General features: G+C 36.6%; 1 protein-coding gene across 1 annotated transcript in view; it reads right to left on the bottom strand.

Annotated features, from left to right (window-relative positions):
- Nucleotides 1-2,399: 2,399 nt before the first annotated feature.
- Mos (proto-oncogene serine/threonine-protein kinase mos) overlaps nucleotides 2,400-21,294 on the bottom strand; it is a 23,792-nt gene continuing 4,897 nt past the window's right edge. Inside the window, exons 2-6 of the mRNA XM_083134993.1 lie at nucleotides 16,393-16,658; nucleotides 14,879-15,110; nucleotides 9,483-9,654; nucleotides 3,997-4,146; nucleotides 2,400-2,930 (exon numbers count right to left, since the gene is read on the bottom strand). Coding sequence (XP_082991119.1) covers nucleotides 2,778-2,930; nucleotides 3,997-4,146; nucleotides 9,483-9,654; nucleotides 14,879-15,110; nucleotides 16,393-16,658 — 973 coding nt within the window. The 3' untranslated portion in view covers nucleotides 2,400-2,777. The remainder of the gene's footprint in view (nucleotides 2,931-3,996; nucleotides 4,147-9,482; nucleotides 9,655-14,878; nucleotides 15,111-16,392; nucleotides 16,659-21,294) is intronic.

The raw sequence follows: 21,294 nt of genomic DNA, 5'->3' as shown, positions 1-21,294 counted from the left end.
GTAGAATCATGGAAAAAATAACCAAAAAAAACAAGTTTCATCTATTTGGATTATGGGGTTTCAGATTTGATCTGGATACACAATCTATAACTATCGTTATACTTTAAATTAGAAATGGACCAATATGAAATTTTTGCTGACACCAATGAAATTGTGATAAAAATTTACCACTGCTGATAACAGATCTGCTATTATTGTGCTGCAGGTGTTTTGCGAACACAAATGGTTCCTTACTTAATGTAAATGCCCAAGAGAGAGGAATGAGTAAAAGAAACTCCATATTAAGGCATTTAATTTTCAAAACTGGAGCCTAGGTTTATAAATAAATGTAACAAAAATGGCAAATTTATTGATAATTAACTAACTCTCTAGCCTTCTTAAACCTGAAGGTTCATGGCTGCAGTAACACAGGCCTTCCATCTGTCCCTATCTTGAGCAAGATCTATATACTCTTTTCCATCCCTACCGATTTCCTTTAGGTCTATCTCAACGTTGTCCCTCCATCTTCGTCTTGGCCTTCCTATAGGTCTCTTACCATCAGGTTTCCCAACAAGAATCGTATATACTCCTCTTTCCTCTCCCATTCATGCCACACGGCCTGCCCACCTAAGTCTTCTTGATTTAATTATTCTAACAATATCTGGAGATGAATACAAATTATGTAGTTCTAAATTATGTAATCTTCACCACTCACCTGTCTCCTCATCCCTTTTAGCTCCAAATATTTTCCTAAGGATCTTATTTTCAAATACTCTCAATTTATGTTCCTCTTTCAATGTAAGGGACCAAGTTTCACACCCATATAATACTACAGGCAAAATTACTGTTTTGTATATTTTAACTTTTAGTTTCTTAGATATTAAACGAGAAGACAAAAGTTTATGAAGAGAGAAGTAACATGCATTTCCTGAATTGAGCTTACTTTTTATTTCCTCTTTAATATAATTTTCACTTGTTAATATTACTCCTAAGTATTTGAATTTGGAAACTGGTTCAAACGAGTTGTTATCAATAATTAGATTTTGATTATTACCTAACACTTGGTTTCGGCCTGTAAGCATATATTTAGTTTTCTCTTTGTTAACTTCCTAACCTATCTCTTAGCAGTCTTGAAAAATATTTTAGTATTATTCTTAATTGTATTTATATCATCCCCTAATAAGTCTACATCATCTGCATATGCTAACAACTGAGTCACACCATTTAATTTTAGTCCTTCGTTAGTTTCTTTTACCTTCCTAACAACATATTCTAAGGCAAAATTAAAGAGCAATGGAGATAATGCATCTCTTTGTTTTAACCCATCATGAATTGTAAATTTCTCAGACATATTAATACCCACACGAATTTTACTTTCTGTTTCACTGGTGCATACTTTTATCATACTAACAAGCTTCTTAGGTATTCCAAACTCTACTAATATATTATATAATTTATCTCTTTTGACCGAATCATATGCTTTTTTGAAATCAATGAATAGCTGATGGACATTTTGATTATATTCCCACGTTTTTTCAAGTGTCTGTCTGATGTGAAAAATTTGATCTGTAGTTGATCTGTTACGTTTAAATCCACATTGATAATCACCTATAATTTCATTAGCATATGGGGTTAGTCTTGTTAGAAGAATGTTAGATAATATTTTATATGTTGTTGAGAGTAGAGAAATTCCACGGTAGTTATTGCAGTTCATTTTATCACTTTTTTTAAACACAGGAACAATTATGGATTCTTTCCACTGTTGAGGGATTTCTTCTTTATTCCATATTAAACAAATTAATTTATGAATTTGACATTAACGAATTTCCACCATATTTAATTAATTCAGCTGGTATTAAATCAATGCCAGGTGCTTTGTTATTCTTTAGCCTTTTAATAGCATCTTTAACTTCAGTCAAGTTAGGTTCTGGAATTAAAGGTTCAATTTCCCTTCACTTCATTTACTTCTGATTTATCTCCTACATGAACATTTAAAAGGTCATTAAAGTAGTTCTTCCATCTATTTAGAATATCGTTTGGGTCAGCTAGAAAATCACCGTCTTTATCTTTTATCAAGTTTACTTTAGGTTGCCACCCCTTTCTAAATTCATTTACACCTTTATATAAATCTCTGATCTTTTTGTTTTTGCTGTTTGTTTCAATTTCGTTAATTTTGCTTTTCAAGTAATCTCTTTTTTTACTTCTAAATTACTTCTATAATTATCAATTATAATTTTACATTATGTAAAATAGATTAATGATTAATCTGCCTCATCCATACTATCAGTGATACAAGATGATCTTGGGGGAAATTATATTAAAAAAAAGTTCAGCAATAAAGAAATTAATATACAAGGTAATATATTTATTAGTTATATCAGTGAAATTATGTAACAATAAAGTTATCATTTTCCTAGAAAAGAACACTATTTTCAAAATGTTTATGATTCCACACGCACACACAAATATTAAGTTAAACTGTAAAAAAGATTTTTTAAATGTCTGCACAAGGCATCTCAAGCCTTACGATACCTTTGGCAAGATATGAAAGTATTTTGTTATTTATTTATTTTTCTTCATGTAAAAGGTGCTGCATGAGCAATAAATATTTAAGCTTCTCTCCCTAAATAGTTTTTTGAACATGGTGCAACAATTTATATTTATAGTGAAAATTACAAAACATTCAACATTTTTCTCTTTTGCAATTATCACTTCACATTAATTCTAAAAGGAAATTGCACCATTTCTATTTGTGTGAAACACTGAAGGCAGTGTAGTGGTGATAGACTGAGTGTATATCATCTTATTCCTTGCAACTCTTGGGTGATCTCCATCATCGTAGGCCTATCCTCTGGAACTTGCTTCCAGCTCCATTTATACAGTTCAATGTATTCTGCTACTCCAGTACTGACCATTTCAACATCTTTTGGTCTGTACATTTTAGACACAACCTGAAAGGATGTTATTTTTTTTATGAAATTTACACAGTAGTATCAAGACATTTGTGAATGTCACCACATATAATAAAATAAGAATGTGCTTCTTCATGCTATTAATTAGTGAATAACGTAAAAGGATTCGATGGACAGTAAAAAGTTTTAGATTACTAAAGAAAAGAAACTTGACATATGTGAATAGTGTGTCCAATACTGTTTTATATGCTTATGATAAGCTCATTGCATGCTTTATACACATGGATTACTTTTAAATCTTTTCACCTTATTTCTTCATAACTGGTCTTATTTATTATTATACTAATTAAGCAAGACATTAAATAATGCAGGACATAAAATTAAATTAGGATTAACTTTGTGCAGTCTTCTTATAGTGCATACAATTGCAATCACAATGACACACCAAGTAAAATAAATTATATCTTCTAGAATGAATGAAAATATATTGCGTTTCATTGATTGAGTTTGTGTTTTCAGTGCACTTTATGCACCGATACGCCTGAGCGTAGAGTTTAAAGTGAGATCATAACCACTATGTGCCTCCACTGAGTATCAAATCCAGGGAATGACAATACATATTCCAATTCCAATAGCTTATAAAAGTGAGTATATTTTAATGTTCCCCAACCTCAATGCAATTGAGATTTGTATTTGTGTTTCAATAGGAATTGGACACATTAATGTTTACCAATTCAGACATATTGGTTTATCAGTAAAATTTCTGATAATTTTACTGATCTGATATTTCTATAAATAGCATGTAATTTGGTGCAATATTATATTTTCAATTTGAATTAATATGAAGGTGAATCATGTCCTTTGGTTATGTGTAAAGAAGTTCACAATTTATTTTCGTAAAACACCATAATACAATAATTAAGAAGTTGAATGAGCCATTCAGGTTCATCATGAAGTATTTGTAATTTTATATTTGCTATCAGCAAAAATTTTATATTAATCCATCCATAAGTACAATAAAGTAAGGTTTATATCTTTAACAGTTTTATAATTGCTGATATTGCAGTACGCAGAAATCTAGCAAAAAAAAATAAAAATTGATTACCTTGTATATCACAGAATAAGATTCTTCTCCTTGGTAGGGCACTTGACGTGAGAGAAGCTGCCACATTGTGATGCCAAAAGCGTACACATCAGCCTTTGTTGTTGGTACTTTTCCCTTCAGAACCTCGGGAGATGTGTATAAAATTGTTCCCTAGAAATATTTGAAATGAACGTTTTAATTTTCTAATTCAGAAACATGTGCTGGTAGCATACTATAATATTTACGCAATAAAAGGAATGTCAAAGACAGGAAAAGATGGCAAAAGAAGTGTGGCTACTAAAAAAAAAATATATGGCCCCCACACCTTTTCGAAAGTCCTTGGAAGGCCACTGTGCATAGAGCTTGATAGAGCTTTGTTTTTAAGCTCAATTTATGCACAAGAAAGCTAATCGGGACTGAGTACTTGCAGTTTAAAGAGGGATCCAAACAACTTGTACCTCAACCTTGCATCAAACTCAGGACCCAGTGAGGCAGTTGCCCCCTCCCCCTTAGTTTTCGCAACTTTTGCCCCCGCACTATGCTAAACCTTATCTACAAAGGGAAATACACTGTCTTTGCCCCCCCCCCCCCCCCCCTAGTTTTGGCACCTTGCCCCCTGGTTTTGGGACCCAATCACCACCACTGCTAGGACCCCTTGATTACAAGGAGGGGACTGCACTGTCCATCAAAGAAAGAAGAACGAAAACTGTCCCACAACTTGTCAAGACATGGACTGTTCCATTTGGAACAAAGAAAGGGCTGTTCCACTTTCTGATAGGGGATGAAGTGTGATAATTTATATTGAGATTTCTTAACATTTAAAAAAAAAAATCTTGAAAAAGTTTTTCATTTCCATGTGTTAGTACATATATTAAGCTACAAGATGACATACTTAGTTTATTTTTTGCTTGATGTTGTTTTGAGATAGGCCTAATTCTAAAGTTGCAGATTTCGCAATTTTTCAGTATTTAATGGGTTATATCTGCTAACAGCATCAATATCCAAGTAATGTGCTATATCAGGTAGCTTGTCCTAATAGTGAGCTTCAATGTCGAGTAAACAAATCTTTGGGGTACTGTTGCTTAACCACCAAAATATTAAGGGCTGCAAACAGGAAGAAACTGCATTTTGGGCCCTCTTTGTTGCCGCATAACAATGGAAAGCAACAATGCCCCATCAAAAGAATTGAATGTATGTATGCAAAGTCTTATATTATATATTAACAGTATATCAAACGAAAACTTTGGGGTGTTGTTGCTTTCCAAAGATATACACTCCAAACTTACTCATGTTTCACTTTTCATGAAAAAAGGACGGTATGACCTTGAACTTCATTTTCTACAGGGGAGGGAAATTTTTTCAGGGTCTCAAAATTGCACAATATTCATTTCTCATGACCTACTTCAACATATAAAAAAATCACGGTGATCAAGAAATACAGCTATCCAAATGTCACTTTTTTGTTCGAATTTCAAAATAATGGTTCTTGAAACTGCTTTTACCAATATTTCCTTCCATCTTCAGTTGTTGCTTGCTTTATTGTCCCACCATCACACCACCCACCTGTCTCCCGGTTTTATTCATGTTTTAACAAAGGCCTTAAGGTTGTTATATTGAAAAAAATTAATGGACTTTTACGCACTACATGTACTACTTCTAGTTACTCTATGACAGGGGCGTGCCGTGACCTTTCGTGATAGGCAAGCGATGGGTGAATTTTTCGTTTTGGTTAATTATAACAATTTCAAATATAATATAGGCCTAGACACATCCCCATTTACAATAATGTGCTTAATGGTGACGTATCGGGCTTGAGTGTGTGATGTGCATACATATCGTAAAATCAAATCTTCGCTGCACGGTTTTTAAAGAAGGAAAACAGCCTTTCGATATAACTTTTAAATTCCAACCATGAAGAAAATTATGATTTACCTGACATTTGAGGGCAACTATAAATTAAATTACGTTCTTCTTTAACCCTGATCCTATTAGCATAAAGTTTGGATATTAAATAAACGGACGGGTTTCGGTTTCTTACTTGGCTAGAATTATGAATCATGACTTGTCTTCAGTTACTGAATGCAAGCGCAGATGTGATTCTGCGAACGTTCATGTCTTTGCACTGCATTATAAAAATTGCTCAAGTCACTCACCGTAGCCTGTACAGTTCCATCAGTGGCGTGCTCAGGATTTTCGAAAGGGAGGGGTTATGTATACTTTTTCTTGGTAGTCAGCCCTCATTTTGTCATATTTTCCTACTTTTGACGTTCTTTTTTAGGAATACTTGGACGAATTCTTTCCAACACCCTTGCCAAAGACAGATGCGGTCTTGGTGTTGCTTGCCCTCGCCTTTTTTCTTCGTGGACGGGGATCGACAGTGACCATGCAAGAACTGCATAAGTCACTCGAAAAGCGGGGAGAAAGCCGAGCAGCCCTCTTCTTCTAACGCGGTCAATCTTGCCGCATCGCCCAACGTCGTTAAGGGTGCAGCCGGTTTATGTTTCAAGCCAATAGAACAGGAAATAGGAGAAATGAAAATTCTGTAATGTAAATATCTTATAGTAAATAAATTCCATTCTAAGGTATATAAAGGCATTGAAAAACACGGACTTAAGATATCAAAAGTGTTTTAAAAAACAACGCAAGCGGCGCTTGCCCCACCTTTCCTTACCGCACGCTTCTGCTCTATGAACACGAAAGTGGCAACATGGTCAAATAATGATGAAATTTAGTACACGTAAGTTAGGTTAACCAAGATGATAGGAAGCTGTAATTGTATGGTTTCAGTTCACTTTATACTCAAATAGGCCAAACGGGACTGGTTATTTCAGCTTAAAGTGAAATGTCCCCACTAGGGATTTGGCAGAAAATCTGGATAATGGATATCCAGATAATTCAAATATCTGGATATAAAATTAGTCCCCACCATGATGCCGGTCCATCAGTCAACGTAAAGTGCCACAGGTCCCAGATTCAAACCCTGGGTAAGGCATGGATGTAGCATTGTGTTCATTGCATCAGCCATTTCGTTAGCCTGCAGTGCCAGCTGGACATTATCCATTGTCTAGTGCTTTTAGCTATACTTATTCTAACATTACATTTTGAGAAAGACTTTCTTCTCTCATCTTCAGGCAAAGACATTTCTTTTTGTGGATGGTGGAGATCAAATCTACAACAGACCTTATTTTACTACAAATCCAGTGTGCTAACCAAGTAATCCACGGACCCATTAAATCATAGGTCTGTCGTAGCTTTGATAGCCACCACTAGCAAAAAGAAATTTCTTCACCTGAAGATGAAAGAAGAAGTGCTCTCTCAAAATGTAATGTTAGAATAAGTATAGCTAAAAGCACTAGACAATGGATAACATCCAATTAACATTGAATGCTAATGTAGAACCAATGCTACTAGCATTCAGAGAATTATTAGCCATTTCATTACTTCAAAATACAGGGTCTTTCTCTGCCCTTTGTGCACCTCACGGCGGCACGCTTGGTGGCTGCCTGGATGCCAACTCCCATCAAATCGCGTGCGATGTCTTCCCTATGGAAACTGCTAGTTTCGAAAATACTTCAAGTACTCAGAATTATAGTTACAATTACATTCAAAATGAGCACGTGAACTGTCAACGGGGATGGTGGAAATGTCCTCGTGCATCCACTTGTTTTTAGCATGTTTTTAGGAAATTTCGCGTAGCTTTGGTAACAAGACACGCTAAAAGGGCACTTAAGTATCCTAACAGCTCGTGGAGCCTGGCAAATCGTTAGCCTATTATTGCATAAAATTTAAAACAAATCTCCAGGATCAGCCCACAATTTTCCTAAAACCATGCCAAGAATGAGTGGATGCACGAGGACAACATTTCCAACATCCCCCATGACAATTAACGTACTTATTTTGAATGTAATTGTAACTGTAATTCTGAGAACTTGAAGTCATTTTGAAGCTAGCGGTTTCCATAGCGGAGATATCGCATGCGATTTGACAGGAGTTGGCATCCGGGCAGATGCCAAGCATGCCACCATCAGGTGCACGAAGGGGAAAGAAAGACCCTGTATATACACAGCATTAAAAAAAAAATGTTGGTACACTGAACTATTAGGACAGCAAAAACAAAAACAAAAAAAAACATTTTTTTTGTGCAAAGTTGCAATGAGACACCACTTTCTCCACCTCCCCCCCCCCCAAAAAAAATCTTGAATTTCCTTGTGTTTGTTATGTTTATCATTTAAGTTAAAGATAAATATAAAATGAAAACAGATATTGTACTAATGGAATCCATAAGGTAACTTTCAGACCAAAGTCACAAGAAATCTTCAAAAATAAATGCAACCTTTTGTACCAGAATGACATAACATGCTGCACATATCACTTATTGCTTGGACATCATTCAGACTGAGGATTCCTTTTGTTGCTTCACTCTCTTGGTTCCATATGCATAGTGAGTGTTTTTACAGACTAAAGGGGTCCATATCACTTGTCCTTTACTTCATTGCGAAATTCCCACGCTGCACGTCACTTGTCATTTTGGTCTGAAAGATACCTAAGGAAAAACAAAATTCAAACTCCATAGTTTCACAGAGCAGTATACTATTCAATCATGAAATTTCATGAAGCTCCTATGGGAGAAAATGCTGTTTTCTATACATTTTGGAAATCTGTGCGTTTACTCACTAAATATATTCTTTTACAGTAAAGAAAAAGTGTATAAAAAACTTAAGTGAGTGAGTATATTGGTTGCAGACGACGCTTCGCGAAGCTATGCTCCGCTTCCTCAGGTCTATTTTCAGTACATAAAGTACTTCGTCACATATGTAAAAAATCCAGGATTACGTAAAAGAAGGTGTTTGGATATGGAATTTAAAATTACATGAAGATAAAAATGCCATGAGGCTAAAAGATAATTTTAAAAGAACGGTGTGCCCATATTACCATACAGAATGAATGACTGCTGTAGCGTACGAATGCTACATCCCCTCCAATGAGAACTCCACAGATTCCGACGCAGCACGAGTCACTTCCGGGGTGACATGCAATTTAACAGACTCTTCACTATTTTTTCCCCACCGTTTAAACAAGTGAATCCAGGTCTCATTCAAGTTACCATCATCCATATTTAGTTTTTTCCCCCTATCAACACAAATATTTGCAGCCTCGTGAACGTTCATATCAGGTTGTTTATGAACTCGTTTTACAACTTCTCTTTTTCTAATCTTATGATTTAATTCTAAAACATGTTCAGAAAGCCCGGTCTTCGGAGATTGTTCCCTAATGTCCTTGTCATGCTCGTCCCAAAGTTCCCATGCTTCTTCCATTTTGTACAATATATGCTTTATTACAAGAGCAAGTTATCTTATACACGCCCTTCTCATCTTTGACTTCTTTTCGCCCCCTTTCCATCCTTTTTGTAGTCAGTAAAATATTCCTCTATATTTCAGGGAGCTCTCATTCCCCCTTTTAACCTGTTTTGCTGTTTTCTAAGAATAGATACAACACAGAATACTCACTGGAACTGTACAATCTCCTTCGGTTGCATTTCGAAGGCCTTTAGAAGAACCAAAATCACATAACTTGCAGTGTCCATCACCACTTACAAGAACATTACTGGGCTTCACATCTAAATGCAATACTCCCTCCTCGTGACAGTACTTTAAAGCTCTTGCAATGTCCAGACAGAAACTGTATTGACAAAAAGAACACACTTGTTAACTTGGAATCATCATGAACATTGTAGTTTATTCACTAAACTTCTAAATAACATTACTCCAGCGTGATATCAATTTGTAACTGCTGTGGCTACAAAACAAACAAACAAAAATGTTATTGTAAAAAGTCAGCAAGACAATGTAGGCTTGACCACAATTCAAACCCATTAGAGCTACTGAGCCAGACATGGCTCTGCCAGATTTTTCACTTACACGTGGAAATTCTCTCAACCATTAATACTGCAACAGATCGGTTGCCTTTGAGATCTCAACACTGTTGTCTTGAAGCATTTTTATAGAGGGCCTCCCCGGAAGCATAGCGGTAACATCATCTTGTAACCAAGAGGTTCCAGGTTCAATACCAAGTAAAGTCACATAGTGGTTCAGATCCCTATTAGCCTGTGCATAAAGTGGACTTAAAGCAAACACTCAAACAACCATTCGTTAGTCTTAAATCTGAACTTGCAAATATCCAGTCAATAGGAAATGCAAACCACTGAAAGTTTCACCTAAATGGTCTAGGATGTTTTCTAAGCAGATATATGAGGTATTATCCAGAATTTTAACAACCAGTGCTGCCATCTGGACAGCATTTGCAGTGGCACAATCCAGCAGTACATGATAGTGCTAAAATATCTTGGGAGTCAGTGTACAAAATTTCACACAGTTAGGTGTTGATGACAATTTACATACTTTTATTTGGAGTCATGTATGTATCATGCATTGAATCCACGAAAGGAACAGCAAATGTTCATCTAGTTCTGTTCAAATCTTGTGAAAATTGCGAGAAATGCTGGCAATGATAACACAAGTGTTTGCAGAAGAAGGCATGAGCCATACACAAGCGTTAATGAATGTTCTCGGTTCTGGGCCAGTTGTTCATCCATTGAGTTTGATAAACACAGGATGACCCCTCAGCTCCACAATGTGTGACATTGTTCCCGAAGCTCAACAGCTTGTTTGTGAGTATTAACGTCAAACCCTTCAACACCCTGCTGATGAGGTGGGGGTTGGTTATGAGACATGCCAACTGCTTAATTTGGCATGCATCGTGTCACTGCCAAATTAGAGCCGAGGATGCTGGCAGCTGATCAGATGCAGCAGCATATTGACATCTGCAAAGTGCTTAATCGGGTTGCTACATTGATCAACCTTCTTGATGCACCAGGGTTGTCACTGGTGATGACAGCTGGGCTTATGGTGTACAGTTATGACTCTTACAAAATCCATCAATCCTCCCATTGAAAAAGTCCAAATTCACCAAAACCAAGAGAAAAGTTAAGAGCATGCTCATCACTACCTGTGACGTCAAGAAGATTGTGTGCTGCAGGACCGGAACCCTTTCTCTCGCACAATTTAAGTTCGGTCCAATTTGCATATTGTTTCATTGAAAAAAGGTTCCTGAACCGTATTTAAATTGATCCAGAAAGAAAGGTTCCTGGACCGTATTTAAATTGAGCCGGAAAAAAGGTTCCTGGACCACATTTTAATTCATCTGGAAAAAGGGTTCCTGGACCACATTTAAATTGATCTGGTAAAAAGATTCCTGGATTGAATTGAACTTGAACTCATTTACACTTGCTGATTTTCTCTTCCGGATGGGAATTGAATTTATTTACAATTCCTGGAAATTATTAACCCTGGGATTGTTAAGGATCCATAAATCCATACATTCTAATGGGTTCTATTTGGTTCCGTAACAGGACGGGAACCTTTTTTCTCGCACAATTTAAATTAGATATAAGTTGTGTTTTGTTTCATTGAATAATAGGTTCCTGAATCGTATTTAAATTGATCTGGAAGAAAGGTTCCTGGACCATATTTAAATTGATCCGGAAAAAAGGTTCCTGGACCGTATTTAAATTGAGCCAGAAAAAAGGTTCCTGGACCGTATGTAAATTGATCTGGTAAAAAGTTCCTGGACCGAATTAAAATACTTTACAGATAAAAAGGTTATTTATGGTCCACAACCCATTTACACTTACTGATTTTCTCTCCTGGACTGGAATTGAATTTATTTAAAATTCCTGGACCTTTAACAACCCTGGCTGCCTGTTTGACATGATTGAAATGATCCAAGCAGAAACAAGAATGTGACTTCCAAGATGTATTTAAAAAATGGCAAAATCACTGGGAATCAGTGTGTAATTGGGAAGTGGACTACTTCAAAGATGATGGATGGCAACCAAGGTGAGTTTTGATCAGATGGTGTCATCAGTCCCAAGAATTTTGTATACCACCTCATATTTCATAATTTGAAATACTATATCAATATGATTGTTCAAAAATGGAGATATTCTTGTAAAATGTCATTTTTTGGGAACCATCCCAATTTCCATCAGTTCTTTAACTATTCGTCTTGCATAATTTCCAGAACCTGATACTAAAATGTTTTCCTTATCATGGCAATATAAGCCATTTTTGTTACTAAAACTAAAGGGTGATCCATAAAGAAAGCCGGATTTGAAGTTGCTATAAATGAAATTTATTTTTGAAAAAAAAAGCACAAAACCCATACCATTCTCTTCAGGAGATATTAAGGTTTAAGCATGGAAAACAATATAGGGCATATGAACCCCCCCCCTCCCCTACTAGCCCTACATGCAATCACTCTGTCCATGAAATTCACCATGACCCGATCACACATTTCCCCATCAAGTGTGTTGAGGACACGTCGAATTTCTTGCTTAAGTTCCAACAAATTTCGGGGTTTGTTCTGGTAAACTTGTGACTTGGTGTACCACCACAAGAAAAAGTCACATGGCGTCAAGTGACAAGATCGAGGTGGGAAGGTTTGGTCTCCTCGCAACGAGATTATTCTGTCTGGGAACTTCTCACGCAGCAGATTGATTCTTCATTTGATCCAAATGAGGCCAAATAAAATCAGTTAGCATTGCACGGTAACGAATTCCATTCACTGTCAGAGCATTTCCTTCTTCATCTTCAAAAAAGTAAGGACCGATCAAACCCCCACTCCAAATCCAACACCAAACCGTAACTCTCTGAGGGTGCATTTCCTTTTCCTGAATCACTCTTGGGTTCTCAGATCCCCATATTCAGCAATTCTGCTTGTTTACGAACCCGTTTAAATGAAAATGAGCTTCATCATTGAAAATGATGCGCTTTGCGAAACCCTCGTTCTCTCGTTCTCTTTCAAGGATCCAGTCAACAAATTGCCATCGTTTTCCATGATCCGCTGGTTTCAGTTCCTGCATTAACTGAACTTTGTATGTGTGCAAGTGCAGATCTTTCATCAAGATTCTTTGCATTGTTGTTGCAAAACTGCAAAACTTTCACCATTCTTGTAGTGTGTTTTGACAATCAAAACTCGCTGTTCCTTACTGTACCTTTCCATGGCGTTAACAACACACACAAACAGTAGAACAACTGAAATGCTTCTCAACACAAAACCTCAATGATAACTGATAACAACAATCGCACAAACAATGCTGCCAACCAAACAAAAAAAATATGGCATCCTTTTCAAATCCGGCATTCATTATGGATCATCCTATATATTGAATGGAAATCAATGAAGTTACCTCAGGCTACAAAGAGCTACTCTGAAGCTTTTCATATTTCATCAATATAAATCATCTACATGTTGCTTATATATCTTAACATTTGCAAGACTTCAGTTCTCCCAATAAAAATACTAGATATATAAATATAAAGAACATTGATTTCATGTCCACAGTTAATTTGGATTACATCGAAGATACATAAAAATATATGTGTTTTAAAAAAAAAAATCACGAAAACATATGAAGAGTGGAAATTAAAAGTGCCAAATTATCAAACCTTCAGTTCTGTGTCGAAAAGTGTGCTATGTGCCAAGCCCAATATGCTGTGCAGTGGGCTATCTGTAATGCGTATTGTTCGTAGTGCACAATATGGCCAGTAGAATGTGCATGGGTCAAGTTCCACCAGCTGTGGAATGAAACCCGGGCTAAGTGCCGAGTGCCACCGAACGTGTTCCATTGTGTACCGCCATATTGAGAAGTGTGCTCCTGATCTATGACGTAAAATGGGTGATAAGAAGGCAGCTACATTATGTTTAAGTACCAAAAAGCTGAAAATATCTGAAGCCCAGTGGCTTAAAATACGGAAAGACAATCCAGGTGTAATCAGGATTAAAAAAACTTTCAATGAAAGGGAAGCATGGACCAACATATCTGTTCTTAAAAAAGGAATAACAATAGCAGACGTTAAACGCATACTTCAGCCATTGGAAATGACAAACAATATAAAACAGAAGAAGAAAGAACATGATTCCATTTTTGAAGGAAAAAAGCAAAAACTTCTACAAAGGATTGGTTCCTTGAGTTAATAAGGCTAGCTATCACATGTTTATGTTTCTTTCAGTTTCATTTTTGTATTTCATGTCATGTATTAAATAACGTACATTATCATTTCAATCCGAATCTAATTTTATTCTAACTCTCACTGGTTCTACCTTCCAAACGTAATGCAAAACCTGATGTTTACTAACTCTGCACTTGATCCGTTATTTGGTTTTCGAACTGGTATTTAGCCCACTTTTCATTTCTAGGTGTTCGGACATACCTCTTTTCTCAATATTGTTACTTCAACTCTTCTGTTTCTCAAGTGAACCTGCATGACTGCAAATTTGTTTTTATTACAATACGTATTTCCATATAAAAAGGGACCATGTCACTGCCATAAATATGGTGGTTTTCCTTTTAAACAGTTTTTCTTCATTTTCTCGGAATTCCGTTTTTGGTACTTAGCCTGGTTTTCATTTCCACTCTACATATATTTTTCGGATAATGTAGTCTCATTCCTCAAAATGTTATTTATACATTTTTAAAATTTTTGAACACTATAGTTCTAACACTACGGAAATGTTCCAGTGTCATAGACTTTGAAGCACATAGCTGTGCATAAGAGAACATTGGAATCTGGAAATTGGCCGGTAGCAAGGCGATGCACAGCAAATTCTCTTACTGTTTGTGCTAAAGTCCTGCTTCCAACCAGATAATATTGATTGCATTTCAGAGTTTGCAAATTTATTTTGGATAATAAAAAATATAACATGAAAAGGCAGCTTGCATCATTTACTCAGGATAGTATAGAAGTTATACCTGGAACATCCCCATGATGATTCAGGATAAAATGAGAAGGTGCTTATACCAAATAGTTCATGAAGATATAACCAAGGTACAAATTCCATTTACCTTATTCTTCTTTCATGATTGATTCTAAATGACTGATCATCTATTAATTGTTGTAGTGTTGATCCATCACATTGCTCCATCACTATAATTCCGTAAGGACCTTCATTGGCAGACACTTGCAGTATTCTCACCACATTAGGATGGGATAAATTAAGTGCATTTTGTTCCTTATGGAGAGATGACGTGGAGCTGGATCTTCTCTTTGGAACTACTTTCACTGCAACACAAGCATCTGAAACATGCAATTTTATTTAGACCATCTGATAATAAGCAAAAATTATAATTGCATTTACAACAACATTAATAAATATAAGTGAAAATTTAGGCTACGAATAGTTAACATGATTGATTGATTGATTTTTTATACCGGGTGGGGCAAATAAAAGTGGCCCGGAGAACAAAGTTACATGGTACAATCTCCGGGCCACTTTTATTTGCCCCACCCGGTATTATGGGAACATCAGCAATAGGCTATTTTTGCCCATCACAAAATACGAGGACAAGCTCCTTAACTAAAACAAAATGAAGGTGAGGGTCATAACAAGAAAATAAAATGTGACTATTAAGAACTTCCTCACTCAATGTTTAAACCTAATACGGTAATAGATTCACTAACAAGCACTAAAACTATGCTCTCTCTGAGGATTAAATTCATATAGCCTAGTAAAAAGTCGAGGTTGAAAAGTGGCACTCAACCAGTGACATATTCTCCCATGTTGCCTGCGGTACCGGCAGAAAACCATTTTTTTTTATTCTTGTATGTATAGAAATAGCCGGAAAATTTGAAGTTGTCAAACTTTTGTTTTTACTTTACTTGCATGCCTGCATTGGTGTTTCTTTCTATCATATTTATTTCATCTATATGGGGTGTATAAATATGTACAATAAATAAGAATTATTGTGGTAAACTAGGCCAAATTTTCAGCATACGCCACTGCACTCAACAAATAAGGACAAATACAGGGCAACACTGTGCCACAGAGGATTATACTGGATGGGGGTCCATGTGCCAAAGCCTCGTTGGCCTACAACAGCAGTTAATATGGTACTACATGGAAGTGAAGTTAACTTTTTGGTAGCTTCTAAAGTCATCCCTTGCACACCCTAACACTTAACTTTTTAAAAAAAAAAGATTTAAAAGGAAATAAATTCTGAAAAAATCCTCACTAAAGTGGAACCACAGGCCAAAGGTGCATACTCAAGACTCCTGTGCATCATACTCCCACTTTGGAGGGGAGGAATGGCAGAGTGGAGCAGGCTTCCTTATGGCCCTTGCACGGATGAGGGGGAGAGGGGAAGGTGAGCAAAGGATCTTGACCAATGGTTCAACTCCTTGTGGTCACTGTATAGATTTTGTATAACACAATACATATTATGTTGTAGCCCACTTCCATTTTCATTATGTTTTATCCATGGGGGCAGTATTTGCTATCATAGCAGGGCTAGTTCATTGATTCCCCCTATTTACAGGAACAATAATAAACTTCAGAGCTGGAGAAGAAATCATAGCATACCTTTGTACACCCCTTCAACGACCACCCCAAAACTTCCTCTGCCAAGAATCTTCATGTCTGTAGTGTCTTCCAGTCCCTGATGAAGAAGGGCTTTTCTGTCTGGAGTATTTACCGAAGGTCTTCTGCACAGTCCTTTTGTTGTTTTGGCACTTGTTTTATTTTGTTCATCAAGCAACTGATGTTTTGTTCCACATTTGCCAGGTGACTCTCCTAAGCAGCGAGGAGATGGAACTTCAAGGTACTTTCTTTGGTATTTACCACAGATGCTGTAACATTAAAAGCAATGACTAAGATTAAAAGTTAGATGAAAGTATGTTCTTTATGAGCTACTAATGCATCCATGCAAGATCAAAAGATTCAATGTTCAAAAACGGGAATTAGTGGGGAAAACATGGTCTTCCACAGAGGGGTAGGGGAATATGCAATACCACTCATTGGTTAATTTGAGAGAAGCTGTGGTAGAAAAACATAACTTTAACAGAAAAACACACAAACTACATATTTTTTAGAAAAAATCTAAAAATATCTGGGATTGATTGAAATATGTAAAATGAAATATTAATATAAATATCCTGTAATTCATCGACACTTTAGGTCTTTATATTACGAAATATTCTGGTGCAGTCACAGACACTTCTGGGTTGTAACAATACCATTGACTTACAATTAAATCATTACAACATAAAAGTGTTCATGACTGTACATATATAAATAAATAAAAATCCAACTCTAATTTTTCATCGAATAAAAAAAAACAGTATGGCATATTTTTTTTCAATTGAATTGTTGTAATTATTGCACTTTATGTACAGATAGCCTAATCGGGACTGGACCTACAGTTTTGAAGTGGGATCTAAACCACTGTGCAATGTTCCTCCACCGGATATCGAACCCAAGACCACTTGATTACAAGGCCACAACGACTATGGCATATTGAGCATCACAGTTGAAACTTGAGTTGCCTGAGGTAAGCTGTTAAATTTCAATTAATTTTTCAGTGTTTGCCATACTCTTTCCATTAATCAGTTACTTTGGTGTGGTGGTGATCCTGCAACTTGCTACACAGGGATTTGACCTGGTTGCTTCTTTTGGGTATTAAATTCTAAACACTCATTACATTTACACTTAATAGAGCATTGGATATGTTGACAATTTTTACAAACACTTGAACATGAGATCATCAGTCAGAACAAAGAACTCAACTTTCCAAAACACTGCTGCTAAGAGGCCTTCTTACAGGGCAGCATAACATTTCCTCCCATTTATTAATAATGGCGATGAGAATGGATGTGTTACTATTGTTGTAAAAAGATGAAATGGACACAAACTATCTAGTATTAAAATGCAGAAAGAATTACAGCTAGATGAATTTGGGGAGGCAGGAGGTGATGACAGTACAACCTTGTAAATTTTTGTTTATTTAGTTGACAGATTTCAGTGTTTTGTGTAACAAAAAATATTTAAAGATGCAGAAACCACAAATAACAATTATATTTAGCCCCAAAATGTGACTAGCATTAGTCTAATTCCTTGTATCCTGGAGCAATGTCACAATTTTTTTTAACAAAATATTATTGTATGCATACACATAAACCAAAAAAATGTGTAAATTCTGTATGAAATTTAATTAATTTTAATATTCGTATTATACATAGCATTCCTAATCTAAAATAAAAGTAAATTGCTATCAGAATCAAACGTAACACCCTAACAACAGAAATTACCGACACCATTAAATCTAACACTCCTATCCAAATAAAACAATCACATATAAAGGAAAACCATCATCAATAAATAAACATACATATATATCTTGAAAATATGTATTTCCTACTGTTGGTTGCTGGTGGATAAAGGATAACTGTCAACATGGCGCAGAAGCCTGATGCACGCACATTTATTGCTCCGAAATTTCAACTGCTTTCGGGTTGCTTGGGTGCTGTTGTGTTTGTCTTACTTGTGATGTGCACTCGAAGTATTGCAAGAGAAGAAATGCTGGATAACTGCAAGTGAGTGGAGGACTGGTCGTTCCTTACAGGCAATTTTCTTTCCTGGCCATGAGTTCAGATCAGAACCTCGTGTGTACAGCTTCAGGAAGCTACAAGAACACAGCTTCATGAGAGCCACGTGGCTCGGCCCAGCACTGCCCCTTGGTGGCTGCATTCTCCCTCCTGCTGGCAGGCGACATTCATGTCAACCCCGGTCCTCAGGCAGTTTCCTGTGAAGAATTGGTTTCCGTATATACTATCAAAATGTGCAAAGTCTAACCAAAAAGCTATCGACTCTAGAAATGTTCTGTAGTGAATTTTAATGAGTATGATGTGATTGGTTTCAGTGAAGTGTGGTTTAATGAAACTATCGGCGATAGTGAAATACCCCTGAAGGTATTATGCAACGATAGATGTTCACGTGGAGGAGAAGTTTTGTTACTGGTAAAGAACAAGTGGCCCTGCATCAGTCGTCTAGATCTGGAAACTTCATGCGAGTTAATATGGACTCAGGTAAATATAGGCTCACAAAAACTTTTAATCGGTTGTTTTTATAGACCCCCTAAATCTGGCACTGTAACCTTGTCAGCATTATTTGATTCTGTGCTGAATGCTATGAAGGAAACTGACATTATTCTTATGGGCGATTTTAACCTTCATATAAAATGATCATCGTCGAACTCTGGCATCTGCACAGACAATGATGATAGGTGGTTTTTTGATCATTATATCAAAGCAATTGGATTTCATCAATTTGTAGATTTCCCCACAAGATGCACAGAAACTATCGACCTCTTGCTGTCTTCGTACACAAAGGTCAAGGCCAAGCCTGGTGAGCAATTAATCACTTCGGACCACACCCCGGTACATGCCTAATTCTAAGTCCCTGGAAAAGCCCCCAGGCCCCCTCCCCCTCCTCTAGACCAGTCTACAACTGGAAGAGAATCAACTGGGAGCAACTTTCTCTTTTCACCAGCCTCATACCATGGACAATGATGGACCCCCTCCCAGCGGAAGCAGCAGTGGATTTCCTCCTGGACTGTGTGCAGGCAGTAATAAAAGATCACGTGCCCCTAAGGAAACCCAAAACATCCAGATTTCCAGTATGGTATAGTGAAGAGACTAAACTTACGCTGAAGAACAAAAAGAATGCATGGATCCTGTGGAAACAAATTCCAAACATTCACACACGGAACACTTTTACTTTCTTAAGGAAGCATAGCAAGAACTTAATTCAAAGCGACTATAATTATTACATTCAAACTGTGACGGAAGGTGCTGCAAAAAAAAGAAAAATGTTCTGGATGCTAATTAACTCACACCGACAACATGACCATATTCCCGTTCAAGACTCCTGGAATGGTAAGTTTGCTACAAAGAATGAGTGCACATCACTTTTTAACTCGTATTTTCACAGTATTTTACAAATAATACCGCTACCGCACTGCCTGAAGTCAAGTCCATCATTCTTTAACTCTCTCAAATCTCAACTAGCTGCAAAGAAGTTCACAAATTATTAAAATCTCTTCATGTTCTAAAGCTAACGCTCCTAATGATATCCCTGGCATATTTCTACAACGATTAGCCCATATTCTATCCAAACCCATCAGCATAATCTTTAATAAATGTTTTTCCGAGGTTGTGTTTCTCTTGCATGGAAGCAAGCAAATATACTTCCTATACTCAAACCCTGAAACAAAATTCACGTTACTTCTTATCATCCAATTTCCTTACTTCCTGGACTTGCACTACTAGACGAAAAAATAATTTTAAAACATATCCTTGTGCATGCTACTCCATTTCTCTCTCCCACTCAACACAGTTTTCTTCCTCATGCTTCCTGGGACACAAACCTTGCTTGTTTGCTTACCAACGCGGTTAACTGCTTGAGTGCCAGACAAGACATGGATGTTGTTTACTTAGATTTTTCTAAAGCCTTTGACTGTTCCTCATACACAACTCATCCATAAACTTTCAAACAGATTCAACATTCACGGACCTCTTCTTAAATTACTCATATCTTACTTGCACAATAGAAAGTAAAAGGTTATCATGTCTGGTTGCTCTTCATCATGACTCCCTGTCGTTTCCGGTGTGCCTCAAGGAAGCTCTCTAGGGCCCTTGTGTTTCACCCTTTCCATGGATGATATTCATGAATATATTTCTCCCGAATGCTCAATCTTATTGTATGCTGATGACTGCAAAATATTTAGAAACATCGCTTCAGTTCAAGACACATGTTCCATGCAAGACAATCTCAAACACATTGAATGCTGAGAGCCGACACTGGAATCTGAAAATAAATCCCGATAAATCTGTTATGAGGTTTACCCTCAAATTCAATTTTACAGCACCATCCTATAGATTATGCAACCAAATTATCCCGTTCGTACAACAGTACAAAAAATATAAATATGCTGACCAAGGCAGTAATTTATTTTATTAAAAACATAAACTAAACGTAACGTTTCAACCTTCTAGCAAGGTCTTCATCAGACTCTGTATCAAGTACAAAAGTAACAAGATACACAAAAAGGGCATTATATATACACAAACTTTACTCCCTCCAGACTATTAGAAAGTTGTTAGGAACTTTCTAGCAGGTGGCTTTCACTTTCCAACTGTACTTTCACCTAAAAGGCTATACATAATTACTTTCATATAGAATGTGAAGAGATATCCATATAGAATATCTCACGCTCTTTTTCCTTCATTTTTCTCCCTTCTCCTCTCCTCTTTCTCTCTTGTCCTTTCCACTCTTTCTAACACTTTCTTCCATTCTTTGTTTAACTTCAGTCCCCCATTCCAGTTCATTGTGTCTTCTTCACCTTTCTTCTCTATTTCCTTGGCTTCCTTCCATTTTCTCACTAGCATTCTCTTCTCCCTTCCTATCTGCTTAGCCTCATCCCACTCT

This window comes from Lepisma saccharinum, chromosome 14 (genome assembly GCF_977018435.1).
Source record: "Lepisma saccharinum chromosome 14, izLepSacc3.1, whole genome shotgun sequence".
NCBI lineage: Eukaryota > Metazoa > Arthropoda > Insecta > Zygentoma > Lepismatidae > Lepisma > Lepisma saccharinum.
Note: the sequence above shows the minus strand (reverse complement) of the source record. Positions and strands in the feature narration are given on the sequence as shown.